The following is a 16,009-nucleotide window of genomic DNA, read 5'->3' on the forward strand; positions in this document are numbered from 1 at the left end:
AGCTTACTACTTGACACCTACAGAGGATATCCAGAGTTCCTAAAACAAAGGAGTCCCGACAAGATTTCCAGAAGCCTCCAACATACTTATTACATGCCCATTTATTTGGGACATTATTATTACATTTTATTTATAGGGCGCCACAAGTGGTCCGCAGCGCCGTACATACAGTAAAGGGTACACAGAACATTACAATACAGTAACCAACTCATAAAGGCTGTCATAGAAGTGCTAGAGAAGAAGGCTGTGAGACAGTGGGGAGGAGGACCCTGCTCCTAGGAGCTTACAATCTAGGGGAAAGGGGAGACAGACAGATGACATGAGGCATGAGTATGTAGAGGGGGACCTGAGTGGAGGAAGTAAGCAGGGTAAACCTCCAATCTATCTCTATATGCACTTTATATTTGTGCTGTGATCAGTATACATTTTTTAAGCTGTTACAATTTTATATATTCTTATGAAAATAATAAAATGTGTGACGTATTACACTATATTTTTAAATTCTTTTCTCCCTATGTGATATGAAAAATTATCTTTTATACTTACCGGGGTGGTAGAACTACAGACTTTACGTTTAAATATTTAATGAAAGTATATATCTCTTTTTTCATTATGCACACCAATTGATCGTATATAGTGCACTTGTTTGATCTATACTGCTTTTTTTTTTGTACTAAGGGGGGAGGGTTAGGTTTAGGCACTGGGGGGGGTTAGGGTCAGGCACCAGGGAGGGAGAGTTAGACTTAGGGCAGGGAGAGGGTTAGAATACGGAGACAGAGAAATGACGGTATTGTATACCTGTCGGGATTCTGACCGCTGGCATCCTGTACCCATCCCAATTTTCTATGCTCTTTGCTTTCTCAGAGAGATGATTATTAATATTACCAGCAAAGTAAGACTAAGGGCAATATTCAATTGGATGTGTAATATTACCAGTAACATTAATGCAGACATCTCAACCATTTATTTACAGCGGCTATGAGTCATCCTGTTAACATTATTATTCAATTGTTGTGTCATTTTTTCGACTGAAACCCTGCAGAAAATTAAAAACTGGGGAACAGCCTGTACCCCAAAAAAAAAAAAAAAGGAAACGAATTTTGTTTAACTACAAACAAATTAAATGTAAAATGCAAAAAAAGTAGAAAGAGAAAAAAAAAAAAAAAAAGGGATTATGGTGTAATATTAGGCCAATTTTTTCTTGCAGGCAGTTGATTTAAAATAAACTTGCGGATTTAGAGTTTTTGGAATTAATGATTCCAACCGAATATGCCCCTAAAACTTCAAAAACTATTTCAATAAGTAAATATATGAGCCAAGTTAATACAACTTTAAAGGGAAATTTTATGAAAATGGTTTAAGCATACTCACACAGAGAAGATTTGTGTTGGGTCATTGCCTTCTAGTCTCAAGTCCCACATTTTTAGCTGCCCAATGGAATTAACGGTCAAAATCTCAGTAGTACGTAGAAAATTAACAGCATGCATTGTGCTACTGTCTGCATCATCTGGAAAATGAAGTCCAATAAAGAAAAACAAAAACATACGTCTACTTAAGTACAGTAGCATTTATTGAGCACAGATATTAAGTATTTTAAATACCAGAGTTTAAAAAATGCATCATGGTCAAAATACTAAACGACAGCACTGCTCAAACTCTAGTGCACTTTACACTGACTGACAAAAAGTACTATATGATTGTTATGCAGAACTGGTTGGCAACCAGTCCAATGCTATAGTAGCCAGACTTACCGATTGTCCTCACTATATCCCTACTGTCCGCTCTGAAAAGGTTTATACGGCCATCCTCTCCAACAGAGACGATTTCAGGATTGTTACATACGACACTGGTACAGGGAGCACCTGTGCCTTCTGAGCCTACATGGTGGTGAGCATTCTCCCATTTCTGCTTCTCAGATAGGGTCTTTGAAAAAGAAAACATTTTAAATTACTTAAAACGTTTAATATGCATTCAATATTAAAAATAAAATTTTGACTGGTGGTAAAAGAAGACAAAAATATACTTAATACCATTAACATTTTTTTGAAGATTTGTTTAATCTTTAACTTATAGTGTATAAGAGGACTGAACAAAACACAGGCACCAGGAAGCTTACAAATAGGTTAATGACACTTAGCTCCTGGGAAACTACGACAATAATGAATCAAGAAGTTTGTCCTTCTCCAAGTAGCATTGCGGATGCAGTCAGGAAGCAGACGGTCGAAATGCCGACCGCCGGCTTCCCGACTGTCATATCCCAGCAGGGGTCTAATGATAGGCGTTGAAATCTCCACGCCTATCATTATTATCATTATTATAAGCTGTGCGGTGGGCGCGGACAGCGGCGGGGGTAGACTTACGGTTAGTCACCCCCCCAGGAGGGATAGGCTAGGGGAAGGGGGGGTTAGGGTTAGTCACTATAGGGGAGGTTAGGGTTAGGCACCCCTAAGGGAGGGTTGAGGGTTATACTTACCTTTTTTAGCTATCAGAATTTTCACTGCTGCCAGCATTGCTGTATAATGCTGCGGTTGGAGAAGGCTGAATGCTCAGACAGACAATGGATCTCTTTTAAACCTCAGACTATTCAAAACATATGGAGATAAATAGCGGGGAACAGATATAGGATGTTTCCCGTTCAAGTAAATTCAGAGGAGCAGCACAACCGTCGGTGTAATGTTAATAATGAAGCATAATGGCATTGAAGATAATGATTACAGGATCTTGAGGAAGTGTAAAATTTATGATTAATGAGGACTGCTGTTAATTAATAAAAAAGATCAGATGGGGTAGGCTGGTGAGTGGAATATATAGTATATATACACTGATGATGCTGAGGAAGTGGGGTATAAGGAGTGAGAGGGATCGTAGTGAAAGGACTTGAGGGGAATGATACAAGTTTAAGATAGAGGATTGAAGGGAGATAGAAAAATATGATGTGAAGTGTAATATCTGTTTGTACAATACACTATTAACAAATGCCATAAAAATGGGCTTTAAGATTTGATTTGCACAGATTTTAGTCTGATCCCTCAATTCTAAAAAACATAACTGAGCCCTGAAAGAAAGAGTCTTTAATTCATTTAACTTCTATATTCCTTAAGGTGCATACACACTGTCAGATATGTCAGAACGATTGAACGATTTTTGACTATTAAAATTAATGGAAATCGTCCAAAACTGACTGCAAACACATCAGATGTCAGTTATCTGACAAACTGGAACGCACATCGTTCATCGTTGCACACGTCAGATTTTCCTTCAGATATGAACAATTTTTAAAATGGTTATCATTTAGATCTGAAGAAAAATCTGCACCATTAGATTGTCAGCCCCTTACACCTTCTTGCATGATGGACATAGATGCAAAAGTTAAACCATGTAAAAAATATACAAATGTATGACGACTGCTTCCCACACTGACTATAGATGACACAATATGTAATAATTTATGGTATAGTTACCTGATTGTTTGGATGATAACGATAAATTGTCACTCTTCCAGTTGATGAGGCAGTTACAATTCTCTCTTGATCTAAAAACTTCACCATGAATGTAAATCGTTAGCATATGGTATTCATAAACACAAACAAAATCTTTCCTTTAATAAATGTAAATGTTTTGTTAAGGAAAAGGGAGAGCCACATTGGCTAAAGTAATACTTTTCAACTATAGTAGGCTTAATTACTTATGGGTTGATTCAGAAGGCTCAAAAGGCCTAAAGCTATAGAGTTGTTGCGTCTGGTGACACCCTACATCCAGAGGCAGACTAATGACACCACGTGAGCGCGCATAGTGAGTACACAGGACGATTTGTTGGTCCGGTGCATCGGAATCGGCCAAATCATTCAAGATATTGTCTAGTGTGTAGGGGCCTTTAGAAGGAATCGGTATGATTTACCGCCAGACCCCTGCCCGACAGCGGCATCCTGGCAGGAGGAGGAAATCCCGATCGTCGAAGGCAAGTATTCACTAACCTGTTTCTAACCCCCTAACCCTCCCTTAGGGGTGCCTAACCCTAACCTCCCCCCCCCAACTGCCTACCCCTAATACCCCCCCTTCCCTGCCGCCTAAACCCAGGGGGGGGTGCCTAACCCCAAGTCCCCTCCGGGGGTGCCTAACCCTAAACCTCCCTCCCCCTAGCCTAACCCTAACCTCTCGGGTTGGTGCCTAACCCTGAGTCCCCCCCTGGTGCCTAAACCTAACCATCCCCCACCCGCAGCTGCCGGCGCCCAGCATCACTTTGATCGGGATGCAGGGCGCCGGTCTCCCGGCATCGGTAAAACGACAGGCGTCTAGATTTAGACGCCTGTCATTTAACCCTTGCTGGGATTAAGCAGTCGGGAAGCCTGCTGTCGGGATTAGGTCCGCCGGCTTCCCGACTGCATACCCTTTAGTATAATCTATGTGATACAATGCATTGAGGGTTTTGTACATATATATGATAAAGAGCGTAAAACATTAGGAACATGGTAATAACGTGTCAATTTTTTTATTACCATGTTCCTAATGTTTTACTCTCTTTTTATCCTATGTGTGTTGGAGGGAATTACTCCTCCTTCCAACATCACCGCAACTTTTCATGTGTATAAGAGAAACATTTCTTTCACGGCATAGGACTACAATGTTATCACCTATGGCGGATTTTCAACATTTCCTTTTTACTCATCAGCTGGATTTTTACCACTATAAGAAGTAATTTTATCGTTTTTTAAAAATGAGTATTTTTAAACCAATATTTTTATCTTATGGAACTCTTACATATGTCGATATTTTTTGTCGACCTATTTTTTTCCTCCATTTCTATCCTCCATCACCAGGCAAATTTTTTTTTATTAATTTCTTCGTTAACATGTCCGTATGAGCCGGAGTGCAATTTATTAAACTAGGTCAATCATCCATCATAATACATTTTTATAAGGAAACTTATCCTAGAGATTGTTTCATCCCAGTCCACCTTAATTATAGATATCCTATAAAAATATTGTACAGAAAGAGAATACCATAACATACATACAGTGTGTGTATAAAAAATATAGATAGAGATATAGATATATAGCCATCTCCCTTCAACAAGATGGCCGACTATATGCTTAAGCGAGGACATATCAGATTGTTGTATTTGAACTGGATTTTCCCACTAGCGTTCCATCTGGAGAGCTATGCATCCAACACTGACCTCACCCCCGGGGAAGTGTTCAGTAGGGGGAGCCGCTATTGGCACACCGGAACATTTCATCCACATAAAAAACCAGCGCAAGCACGGTTAAGTACAAACCTTGAAAAAGAGACCAGTAACGTCTCTAAACGTCTTGGTGTACTCCCCTTGCCATCCGCACTTCCTGCCCTGCGATTGGAACAACCGCAACTAGTAAAGCTCCGGGAGCCACATGCAGGGTATACCAGTTACTTTGCATGTTTTCTCATTAATACCTGCAGCTCTTCTTCATCATTTGCGGTAGGATAACTTTCATTTCATGACATATAATGCTAATATTGGATGCACTACGTCAGAACTGATTACTGCCTTTGTAGAGAGTGCCAGCCTGTTCATTGGGGCACTTTGCCATTTATCACACTGCAGAAACTGCATGTAATTACCACAATTTATATATGCCACTGTGACCGTAATTTTGATAGATGGTATTCTAACAAATCCTCAATCTGTGCACTGTGTTATTGTATTGTACAGCAGCAACATCATTTAGCTGCACACCAACCACACATTTATAAGCTTCTCTTACGTATCAATGCTCCATTTGAACATTTAATATTGCACATACAATATATGCTAATTTTTCTTTTTACCATCTGCTTCTCAATATGTAGAATTATTAAATGTGACTACTTTTAAATATTATTTTGCAATAAATATTTTAATATTAGCATTTTTAGTATTATCTATATGTTTCTAAAGGTGCCTACACACTTTGCGATTTTTTACACGATTTGCCCGCTTCCAACGAATTGTGACGACAAATAGTGTAAAATATGGCCAAATCGTGAGTCTCCACTCACTATCACGATGCAGATACGCACCCCCGCAGGTCGTACATCACATCTTCAGATCTGACGTGCTGTAGAGCATATCTGGCAATCTCAGTCAGGATTTACTGGAATAGTTAGGAGGCACGATAGATCGTTTGTCACATTGGACAGTTTTTAACACCAAATCATGCCCACAACTGCCGGGGAGCTGATGGGGAAAGTTCAAGGGGAATTCAGACACAATGTCAGATCGTGAGCACATCGCCAAGTGTGTAGGCACCTTAAGAGTCACTAGTAAGGACTATTTAATGTATCCAATGTAAGTCAATCTGACAATTCCTAAGGAAAACTATGGTGTCATGATTCTGGCCTAATAAGAAATGAAAAAAAAAACAAATAAAACATATTTAAATCAAGATCCCTTCCCAATATAGGAGTTGTTTTCATTAGGTTGAAGTAAAAAAGTGATTAATGTATGCGGATATCTACTTCAGAGGTGTGTGTTATTGAATAGTCCCACAGATGTAAAAAGAGTGGGAATTCATGTGTAGTCACAAAGGATAATAGCAATGGTGACTAACAATATTATTATTGACCACTTTGTGGTTAATAGTGAGTTTGCGATGTAAATTTTAGTCATTTTTAGACAGACCAGGCAGTTTTGCTTTGATTAACCGTTTTTCACCCACACATAATGCAAGCAGGTTCTCAGGAAACAACTTTTATACACACCCAATTAAATGCAATGATTTAAATACTACTGCTTGTAATAAACATTTAAGAATTGGTGGGAATATTTTGAAAACTACTGAGTGTGATTCACCCATTATTTTATACATTTTTTTTTTAAGGACAAAGTTGCACTTTCACAGCAGGCAATGATGAACAAATAGTTCAAAAGATTTTCTTCTGAAACTAAACATTTTGGCTTTGTACCCAGCCAGAGCCCAGACTTGAATCCAATGGAACATTTCTGGAGAGATCTGAAAATGGCTGTGCACTGACGCTTCCCATCCAATCTGATGGAGCTTGAGAGGTGCTGGGCGAAACTGCCCAAAGATAGGTGTGCCAAGCTTGTGGCATCATATTCAAAAATACTTGAGGCTATAAATGCCGCAAAAGGTGCAGCAACAAAGTATTGAGCAAAGGCTGTGAATACTTATGTACATGCGATTTTAGGTTTTTTTTTTATTAAATTTGCAAAAATCTCAAAAAAAAATGTTTCACACGTTGTCATTATGGGGTATTGTGCGTACAATTTTGGAGGACAAAAATGAATTTATTCCATTTTGGAATAAGGCTGTAACATAACAAAATGTGGAAAAAGTGAAGCGTTGTGAATACTTTCCGGATGCACTGTATATCAAGGACACCACAGTAGTCTTATGGTGCATACACACTGTATATAGTTGGATAGCATCCAATGCACCAAACAGCAAAGCTTTGGAGCTCCCAAGCATGTACTGGTCCTCCTCCCTATATACCCCGCCTCCAACCACAGGCATTTAGTTTGTGACCAAGCCAAGCGGCAAGAGACGGAGAGTGAAGAAGGAAGAAAAATTTCACAAGAAAACATTCAACAAGTAAAGAGGGAATCTGTGATATAAAGTTTAAGAACAAGTCCATTTGAAGCCAGGTGCGTCATGGCGGGTGTCCAGTGGACCCTATGGACCTCAAAGAAAAAAAAAAAAAAAAAAAAGGTATGCTGTTATAAACATAATTCTATATTTCTTATTCGGGCTCCATAGGGTCCACATGAATTACCTTGGGAAATCTTAAAGCAGTTCCCTTTAGGGTGGGGTTCCTGGGTAGATAGGAGAAACCACCGCCCAAAGGAAGCATCCTGGGAAGTATACTTATCAAAAGTATAGAACTTGATAAACGTACTCACAGAAGACCAAGTGGCTGCCTTGCAGAGCTGTTCAGCAGAGGCACCCTGTCTTACCGCCCATGATGGTCCGACAGACCAAGTGGAATGTGCTGTGACCTTGTTAGGAACAGGGCGATCAACCTGTGTATAAACATGAGAAATGGTCATACAAAGCTAGCGAGACAAGGTGTTTGTTTGCTGGCCAACCTCTTTTGTGAAAACCATATAAGAAAGAGTGAATCAGATTTCCCGATGGACTTGGTCCGGATCCACGTAGATACAAAGGGCTCGAACCACATCTAAGGAAGCTTCACCTGAAGACAGGTCTGAAGACAAAGGCCGGGACTACAATTTCCTCATTTATCTGAAACCGGGACACAACCTTCGGGAGGTAGCCCGCCTTGGTACGAAGGGCAGCTCTATTCTGATGAAACACCAAATATGGAGAACGACATGACAACGCTGCCAAGTCCGACACTCTGCGAGCTGGAGAGATGGAGAGGAGAAAAAGTCTTGGCTGTCAGCCATCTCAAGTCCACCCTAACCAAGGGTTCAAAAAGTATGCGCCTGCAGTGCCCTGAGAACCAAAGACAAAATCCCATGCCGTGGGAGAAATGGAGGTTGCAGTCAAAGAACCCCCTGAAAGAATGGTTCATCATCTGTCAGAGCAATTTCCTCTACCTCATTTATGTTGAGGCCAGTTCTAACCCCTCTAACTAGAGGGAACATCCACAACTTGATAATCCTCAATTTCATACACCGATTTAGAGCTCTGTCTCTCAGTATGACGAGGTAGTTGAGTCAATTTGAGAAGCGTGACGAGACCTTTTTTTCTTATGCTCCTGCTTCTTTATTCCCACTGGCTTCTGCACCTGCGGAGAGACAGAGGATGGCAATAAACTCTAGAGACTAGAGTGAGCCGCAGAATAATCCCAACAGGGATTCATAGGAGGCATATATACAGGATGCAGCATATGCTGTGAGTACCCTACAGCCTGGAGCACTGCCAGAGCTTGCACCTCAGTAGCTCTGCCTAATAAATAGGACAAAACCTGAGGCATGATAGTCACCACTTGTGGCTCCAATGTTGGTACAGATGTATTAGATATATCTTGTAATAACTTTATATTAGGGAGGAGGACCAGTCCATGCTGGGAGCTCCAAAGCTTTGCTATTTGGTGCATTGGATGCTATCCAACTATATATTCCAAGGTAATTCCTGTGGACCCTATGGAGCCCGAAGAAGAAATGCCCTATACACTCAAAGAACAGTATTGGAGAAATAACTAAGCAAAACTAGGTAAACATGAAAAAAAACATACCTTTGAAGAAGGTCTTAACAGCCTGCTAAACTTTTAATAAGATTCCTTCAGTTGTATCTTGTTAAGTTCTGGGTTGTTTGCGGACCTGGGGTGGTAGCAGGAGCGATCACAGAAGCGGATTTGAATAAAAAACTAGGTTTTTTAATAAGTGCTTGAGTAGACATAAAATATGGCAGTAAATAAAAGTCCAGGAATATATAAATGTGCACAAGAGTTCTGTGGTGGGAGTAATGGGTTAATGTCCAAGTAGAAACAATTAGAGCTGTCCAGGTGTGCAGGTAGTGAGACTGAAAATAATCAACCAGGTATGCAGGTAGTGATGCAGGAAAATAATAGCCAGGTATGCAGGTAGTGAACTAAGGCAAAGAACAGGATGTCAGCAGGCTCAGGCACTCAGGTATGGGCAAGGGTGATGGAGGAAGCGGGGTAGTCCAGCGGAAGCTAGGAGCTGACAGGCAGACTGGCAGACAGCGAATTCACAGGAACAGGATAAGCACAGAGAACTCCCTCTCAGCTAGGCTAAGATACACGTTGCACTGGCAAAGAAGGAAGGCACTGACCGTTCCTAAATACCCCATGCCGTGCTGTTACTGGCCGGAGGGAACATGTGACTCACCAGGATTGGCCAGCCGCATCACATGGCCAGAAGGCAAGATGGAGGCGCTCATGCCAAACGGAACGGAGACGCCGCCAGGCCTTACCAGAGCAGAGTGACAACAGGCCCGCACAACAACGCGCGCAGCCAAAGCCCCCCGCCAGACACCAGCTCCGCCACCAGACAGCCAGCGCCACAACGACCTCACAGGTAACACCCGCCTAGCGCCATGCTGAAATACCCTGGCCGTGACATATCTTTAATAAAGTTATTGCTTAAAAGTGGGTGACCTATTTTAAAGGGGCTGTAATTTCAGCCAGTGTTATCAGAAACTGTGCACTGTCTAGCCTGGATAGAAACAATATACATGTATTCCAGGCTAAACAATCATGGTGCTGCTTTCAAAAGCTCGGTCAGACACTTGGCTTATCTTTAGTGCTGAGAATCGTAACTTTAGTGTCATGGCCAATCAATGTTATTTATGAGGCAACAATAGGGTCATCTCTTGTATGAACCTTCCTCACTTGCCTGGATTACATAGTAAACTTGAGTCTGCTAATGTTATTCTACATTTGAATAGGATTAGTCTTTTTGTTAGCATTGGCTTAATTTAAAGCCACTGTGAAACTGCTAATTGTTGCCAAAAATTGGATATTTATATTTTTGTTAAATCCTTCAGTGTCCATTGATGGCATTGGAACATTGGGATATAGTTAGAGCACGCAGTATCAGGAGATTGGGCACTTTTCCACCATAAATTTAAGCTTCTCCTCTCTAACCCAGAAACATCAAAACTTTCTTAATAAACGGGTAGAGATAGAGAGATCTATACCCTTTTCACTAAAGGTACCCTAGGTTACTAACTCCCTTTTAGTCTCATGTACCCACCATTATCCTCCCTCTAAGTGGTGTACATCCATTGATCAGTGCCTCTACCCAAGTATCAGTAATTAGTAATGGGCCTACTTGGGAAAACCCATATTAAGCAATTTAGGCTCGCTTGGTTAAGCCTACGTAGAAGTTTAAGTCAAACATCTTGTATTTAGGTGAATTAATATTAGCATGCATTTTCCCAAACACTTCTCTAAAGTTCACAAACTGCAAATATTAACATTATACCTTCACATACACAGAATACATAAATGCATTACAATACGAGTGGCTGTATTTAAAAAAAAAAGTAATACTCAGTACCAGTATATGAAGTAATAACTTAGATGTATTTAGTTAAAAATACAAATTTTAATGTAATTTTGGCTGTTGCAGATTAATGAATGCAAAAGGCAAGTCCTTTTCTTACATTAATACTAGGTAAATATATTGAATTCCTTTAAACTGTTGCCAAGAGTTGTAGTTCCTAGTTAAATAGTTTAGGGTACTCTCAAGTTCATATCTCAAAACCTTGTAGTCAGTAGCTAATTATAGATGAAACTATGTATCTATTTATTAAGGTTTGTCATCCCTACTGCTCACTAGTCTATATATTTGAGACTGTGGTCAATCCTATTAGGTGCGAACTAAGAGTTGCTATTTTCTCTTCGAATTCGAGAAGTAATTTTGCAATCCAATTAGTAACTCGCACTCAAGTGAAACTGAAGTTGCATTTTTCTATTCGCAACTCCGAGGGCGAGAAATGGAAAGGAAAATCTTTATTTTAAAGGTTAAAATGTCAGGACACTGTGCTGAACCCCTTGAACACCTCCCTTTATGACGAATTAGGCAATTGGAAGTTTCCAAATAGTTTAATTAGTCCAATAATTACATGTAATTTTTGGGGGTTAAAAAAAAAATAAAATGTCCTCAAATTACCCCAAAACAAACTTTTGTTAGTTTAGGCTCCCCTAATTTAATTAAAATATTTAATAAAAATAATTTTTTTTTTAATTTTTCAAAGGTGCCCTCAAAGTAACCCAAAATCACCTTTTTTCTGAATTTAACATAATTCGTTTGAGTTTAAATGAAAAAAGTTACTTTTTATAATTTTTTTGCATTAAAAGAGAAAAAAAAACAAAAAAAACGCATCAGCCATTTGACACCATTTAAAAATCTGCATACCTTCCTAATGCCCACAGACAGCTTTCTATATGGTCCTTCTATATTGGCAGTCAATTTGCACCCCACCGCTGTGGGTACCGCAAATAGGCATTTTTTATTGGATTGGAGAGTTCTTGGGAGCGTGAATTAGTGTGAAGTATGTGTAAATAATTAAAAAATAAGTACTAATGAAAAAACAAAACAAAAAAAACAACAACATGCCGCTGCCGCCCCCCCTCCCAAAACACAACCAGCCCTGGGCTTTTCAGAACCGGTCATGGTTGCCAAAATACAGGGGACAAACGACGTAGGGGTCCCACCGTATTAGGCATAACCAGTACTGGGCTCTGAGCCGGTCCTGGTTCTGGAAATACAGGGGGAAAAAAAATGCGTAGGGTCTTCCTGTATTATCCAAAACCAGCACCAGACTTTTTCTAGTGGGTGGCTAATTTCACAGCAAGGGGAATCCTTCCACCGAGTCCCCCGACCAAAGCATTAACCCTGACTGCTAGTCAGCCCAGGCCGGGGATCCATTGGGAGCAGAGGACTTCCCAAAAAAAGGGTCCTCCTCTCCAGGGCACCCTAGGCCTAGGCTGATAGCCCGGGGCTAACCCCGGAACCGCTGGGCGGTGGGTGCCGGGTTCATTGTGTAATGTGGTGCATTTGAAAGAATATTGACTTTTGCTGGTAAACTATAGGGCCCAGCAAACCTCCCCTGCATGCTGGTACTTGGAGAAGCACAAGTACCAGCAAGCAGAGCATTTAAAGCCCACTGGTACCTGTAGTACACCTGTAAAATAAATATTAAAATAAGCAGACTACACAGATTTTTTTTTTATATATTTAGTCTGCACCTCCACCTGGGGGGCGGCGGCCTTAAGCTATTTTTCGTTGCCGCCACCACCCCAGGACTTAGTCGTCTTTGCCTGGCGGGCGTCTACCTGCCAGGGCTTCAGCGTCTTCACCTAGAGGATGGCAGCCAATTAGCTCTTTTGCGCGGCTGCCATCTCCTTGGGGCTTCTGGTGTCCTCTTCACCTAGTGGGCGGCAGCCTGTGTAAGCTCTTTTGCATGGCCCACGCCCACCAGGACTTCCAGCGTCTTCTTTCTTTAAGAGATCTTGACTGCTCTCTCTCCGCCACTGGACTGCCATGATTCCGCCTCGCGCTGGCTTATAAGCCCGCCGCCAACACCCGCACAGACGCTGTGTCCCGCAGCCCGCACCACCAGCACTGTAGCCCACAACGATGCCGCCGCCCAGATCCATCACCGCCAGGTCCTCGGTAAATAAGTACCGCACCGCCCCAGGGTCCCCACCACCGCTAACACCAGTAAAAGGCGGTCATCTTGGTGCACCCAGGTGAAGCCACAGCGAGTAAACCCCCTGCTGGAAGGCTCCTACTGAGGCTGCAGAACAAGTTGAACCCCCTATCTCTATAATAGGGCATTTGTGAGGTAATATTTTAAAAACAGTATCTTTCTCAAATACCTGAACCCCAAAAGGCACTACCCTGGAACAATATTGATTTTTATTTATTAACAGTTTCTTATATAGCGCAGCATATTCCGTTATTCTTTACAATTGTAAACATTAATAGAACAAAACAGGGTAATAACAGATATATAGGTAGGAAGGCCCTGCTCACAAGCTTACAATCTCTAGAGAAAATATGAGATATGGTAAGAACTTACCCTTGTTATCTCTATTTCTACGAAGTCCATAGGGTTCCACAGGATACCTTGGGGTATAGGTGTGATGTCAGTCGCAGGGCACCAAAGAGTTAAGCTTTCAGCCTCCCAGGATGCACTAGGTCCCCCTCCTATACCCCGCCCCCGGGCCAAGGCACCTCAGTTAGTTACCAAGCCATAGGCCGGAGGAGGAGAAGGAAGAGAGAGAACAAAGATCTGGACACATACAAGAATCACATTCTCACCAGAGGGAGACGGAAAACCGGTGACCAGAGCAAAGCCCATCTGCAGCACAGGTGCGACAGGGCGGGAGTCCTGTGGAACCCTATGGACTTCGTAGAAATAGAGATAACAAGGGTAAGTTCTTACCATATCTCATATTTTCTACTTCAGGGTCCATAGGGTATCCACAGGATACCTTGGGGATGTCCCAAAGCAGTATCCTTTAAGGGTGGGGACGCTCCTGTGCAGAAAGGAGAATCCGCCGCCCGAAGGAAGCATCCTGAGAGGCGAAGGTGTCAAACCTGTAATACCTCACGAAGGTATGGACAGAAGACCACGTAGCAGCCTTGCAGATCTGAACTGCCGAGGCACCACGTCGAGCTGCCCACGAAGGACCCACAGACCTAGTGGAATGAGCCTTCAGAGAAGGAGGGACCGGTAGGCCTTCATGAAGATAAGCTTCAGAAATAGCCATACGGATCCAGGCTGCCAAAGTTTGCTTTGAAGCAGGCCAACCCTTTTTACAGAAGCCATAGAGGACAACAAAGCGTCCGACTTCCTAAACAAAGAAGTGCGGTCAACATAAGTCCTTAAGGCCCGCACAACATCCAAAGAGGCCTCACCCACGGAAAGACCCGGTGAGTTAAAGGCCGGAACAACTATTTCCTCGTTAACATGAAACTGGGAAACAACTTTGGGAAGAAACTCGGGCCGAGTGCGGAGCACTGCCCTGTTCCCATGAAAAACCAAGAAAGGGGGTCTACAAGAAAGAGCCCCTAACTCAGAAACACGTCTGGCTGAAGCAACGGCCAGAAGGAAAACAGTCTTAGCTGTTAGCCATTTAATATCCACTGAGCCCAGTGGTTCAAACGGCGGTCCTTGGAGAGCCCTCAGGACCACAGCCAAATCCCAAGGCGCCACAGGTGGAACAAAGGGCGGCTGAATACGGAGAACACCTTGCATAAAGGTGCGCACATCCGGGATTGTAGCAATCCTACGGTGAAACCAGACAGATAGGGCCGAAACCTGTACCTTCAAAGAAGCAAGGCGAAGCCCATGATCTAGTCCCGCTTGCAGGAAGGCGAGAATCCGAGACAGACGAATCTCCCGCGGTGCATAACCTCTCGGTCGACACCACTGGAAGAACGTATGCCACACGCGATGGTATATCCTCGCGGAAGACGGTTTCCGAGCTCGTAACATGGTACGCACCACAGAGCTGGCAAACCCCCAGGACCTCAGCATGGCCGTCTCAACAGCCACGCCGCCAAAGACAGCCGAGTCAGGTCCGGGTGAAGACAAGGACCCTGAGACAGAAGGTCCGGTCGTAGCGGCAACCGCAGAGGACTGTCCACGGACAGACCCTGAAGGTCAGAGAACCAGTGCCGTCTGGGCCACGCGGGAGCTATCAACAGGAGCGTCCCTCCTTCCTGTTTGAATTTCCGGATTACCCGTGGAAGAAGGGAGACCGGAAGGAACAGGTATGCGAACCTGAACGTCCACCGGACGGACAGAGCATCCACCAGAGACGCCCCTTCGTCTCTTGTGCGAGACCGGTACACCGGCAACTTGTTGTTGTGCCGGGACGCCATGAGGTCGATTTCTGGAAGACCCCACCTGTCCACCAGTAGTTGAAAAACGTCCGGGTGCAGGGACCATTCCCCTGGATGAACGTCCTGGCGACTTAGAAAGTCCGCCTCCCAATTTAGCACTCCCGGGATGAAGACCGCTGATATGGCCGGAAGATTGCGCTCCGCCCAAACCAGGATCCGAGAGACCTCTACGAGAGCCGCCCGACTGCGAGTTCCTCCTTGCCTGTTTATGTAGGCCACGGTGGTAGCATTGTCCGACTGGACCTGCACCGGGTGACCCTGGAGAAACCGCTGTGCCTGCAGGAGAGCATTGAAGACCGCACGGAGTTCCAAGATATTTATTGGAAGCTCCGCTTCTGTCGGTGTCCACCTGCCCTGGAACAAGTGTGGACCCGAAACTGCTCACCAGCCCCGAAGACTGGCGTCCGTTGTCAACAGGACCCAATTTGGAACCCAGAACGGACGTCCCTTGTTGAGGTGGGTCGTCTTTAACCACCACGCAAGGGACAGGCGAACCTCCGGGGTGAGCACAATCGTCTGGAACTTCAGAGACTGAGGCAGCCCGTTCCACTAGGACAGGATCAGGTGCTGCAGAGGTCTGGAGTGAAACTGGGCGTATTCCACCATGTCGAACACCGACACCATGGAGCCCAGTAACCTCATCGCCGAGTGTAAGGACACCCGGCGGCTGTGCAGACAACT

General features: G+C 43.2%; 1 protein-coding gene across 1 annotated transcript in view; it reads right to left on the bottom strand.

Moving 5' to 3' along the window:
• NUP43 (nucleoporin 43) overlaps positions 1–16,009 on the bottom strand; it is a 78,446-nt gene that overhangs the window by 43,109 nt on the left and 19,328 nt on the right. Inside the window, exons 3-5 of the mRNA XM_088451761.1 lie at positions 3,462–3,539; positions 1,752–1,923; positions 1,372–1,507 (exon numbers count right to left, since the gene is read on the bottom strand). Coding sequence (XP_088307887.1) covers positions 1,372–1,507; positions 1,752–1,923; positions 3,462–3,539 — 386 coding nt within the window. The remainder of the gene's footprint in view (positions 1–1,371; positions 1,508–1,751; positions 1,924–3,461; positions 3,540–16,009) is intronic.

The sequence above is a fragment of the Taudactylus pleione genome, unplaced genomic scaffold (assembly GCF_031769625.1).
Source record: "Taudactylus pleione unplaced genomic scaffold, aTauple2 ptg000006l, whole genome shotgun sequence".
Taxonomy (NCBI): domain Eukaryota; kingdom Metazoa; phylum Chordata; class Amphibia; order Anura; family Myobatrachidae; genus Taudactylus; species Taudactylus pleione.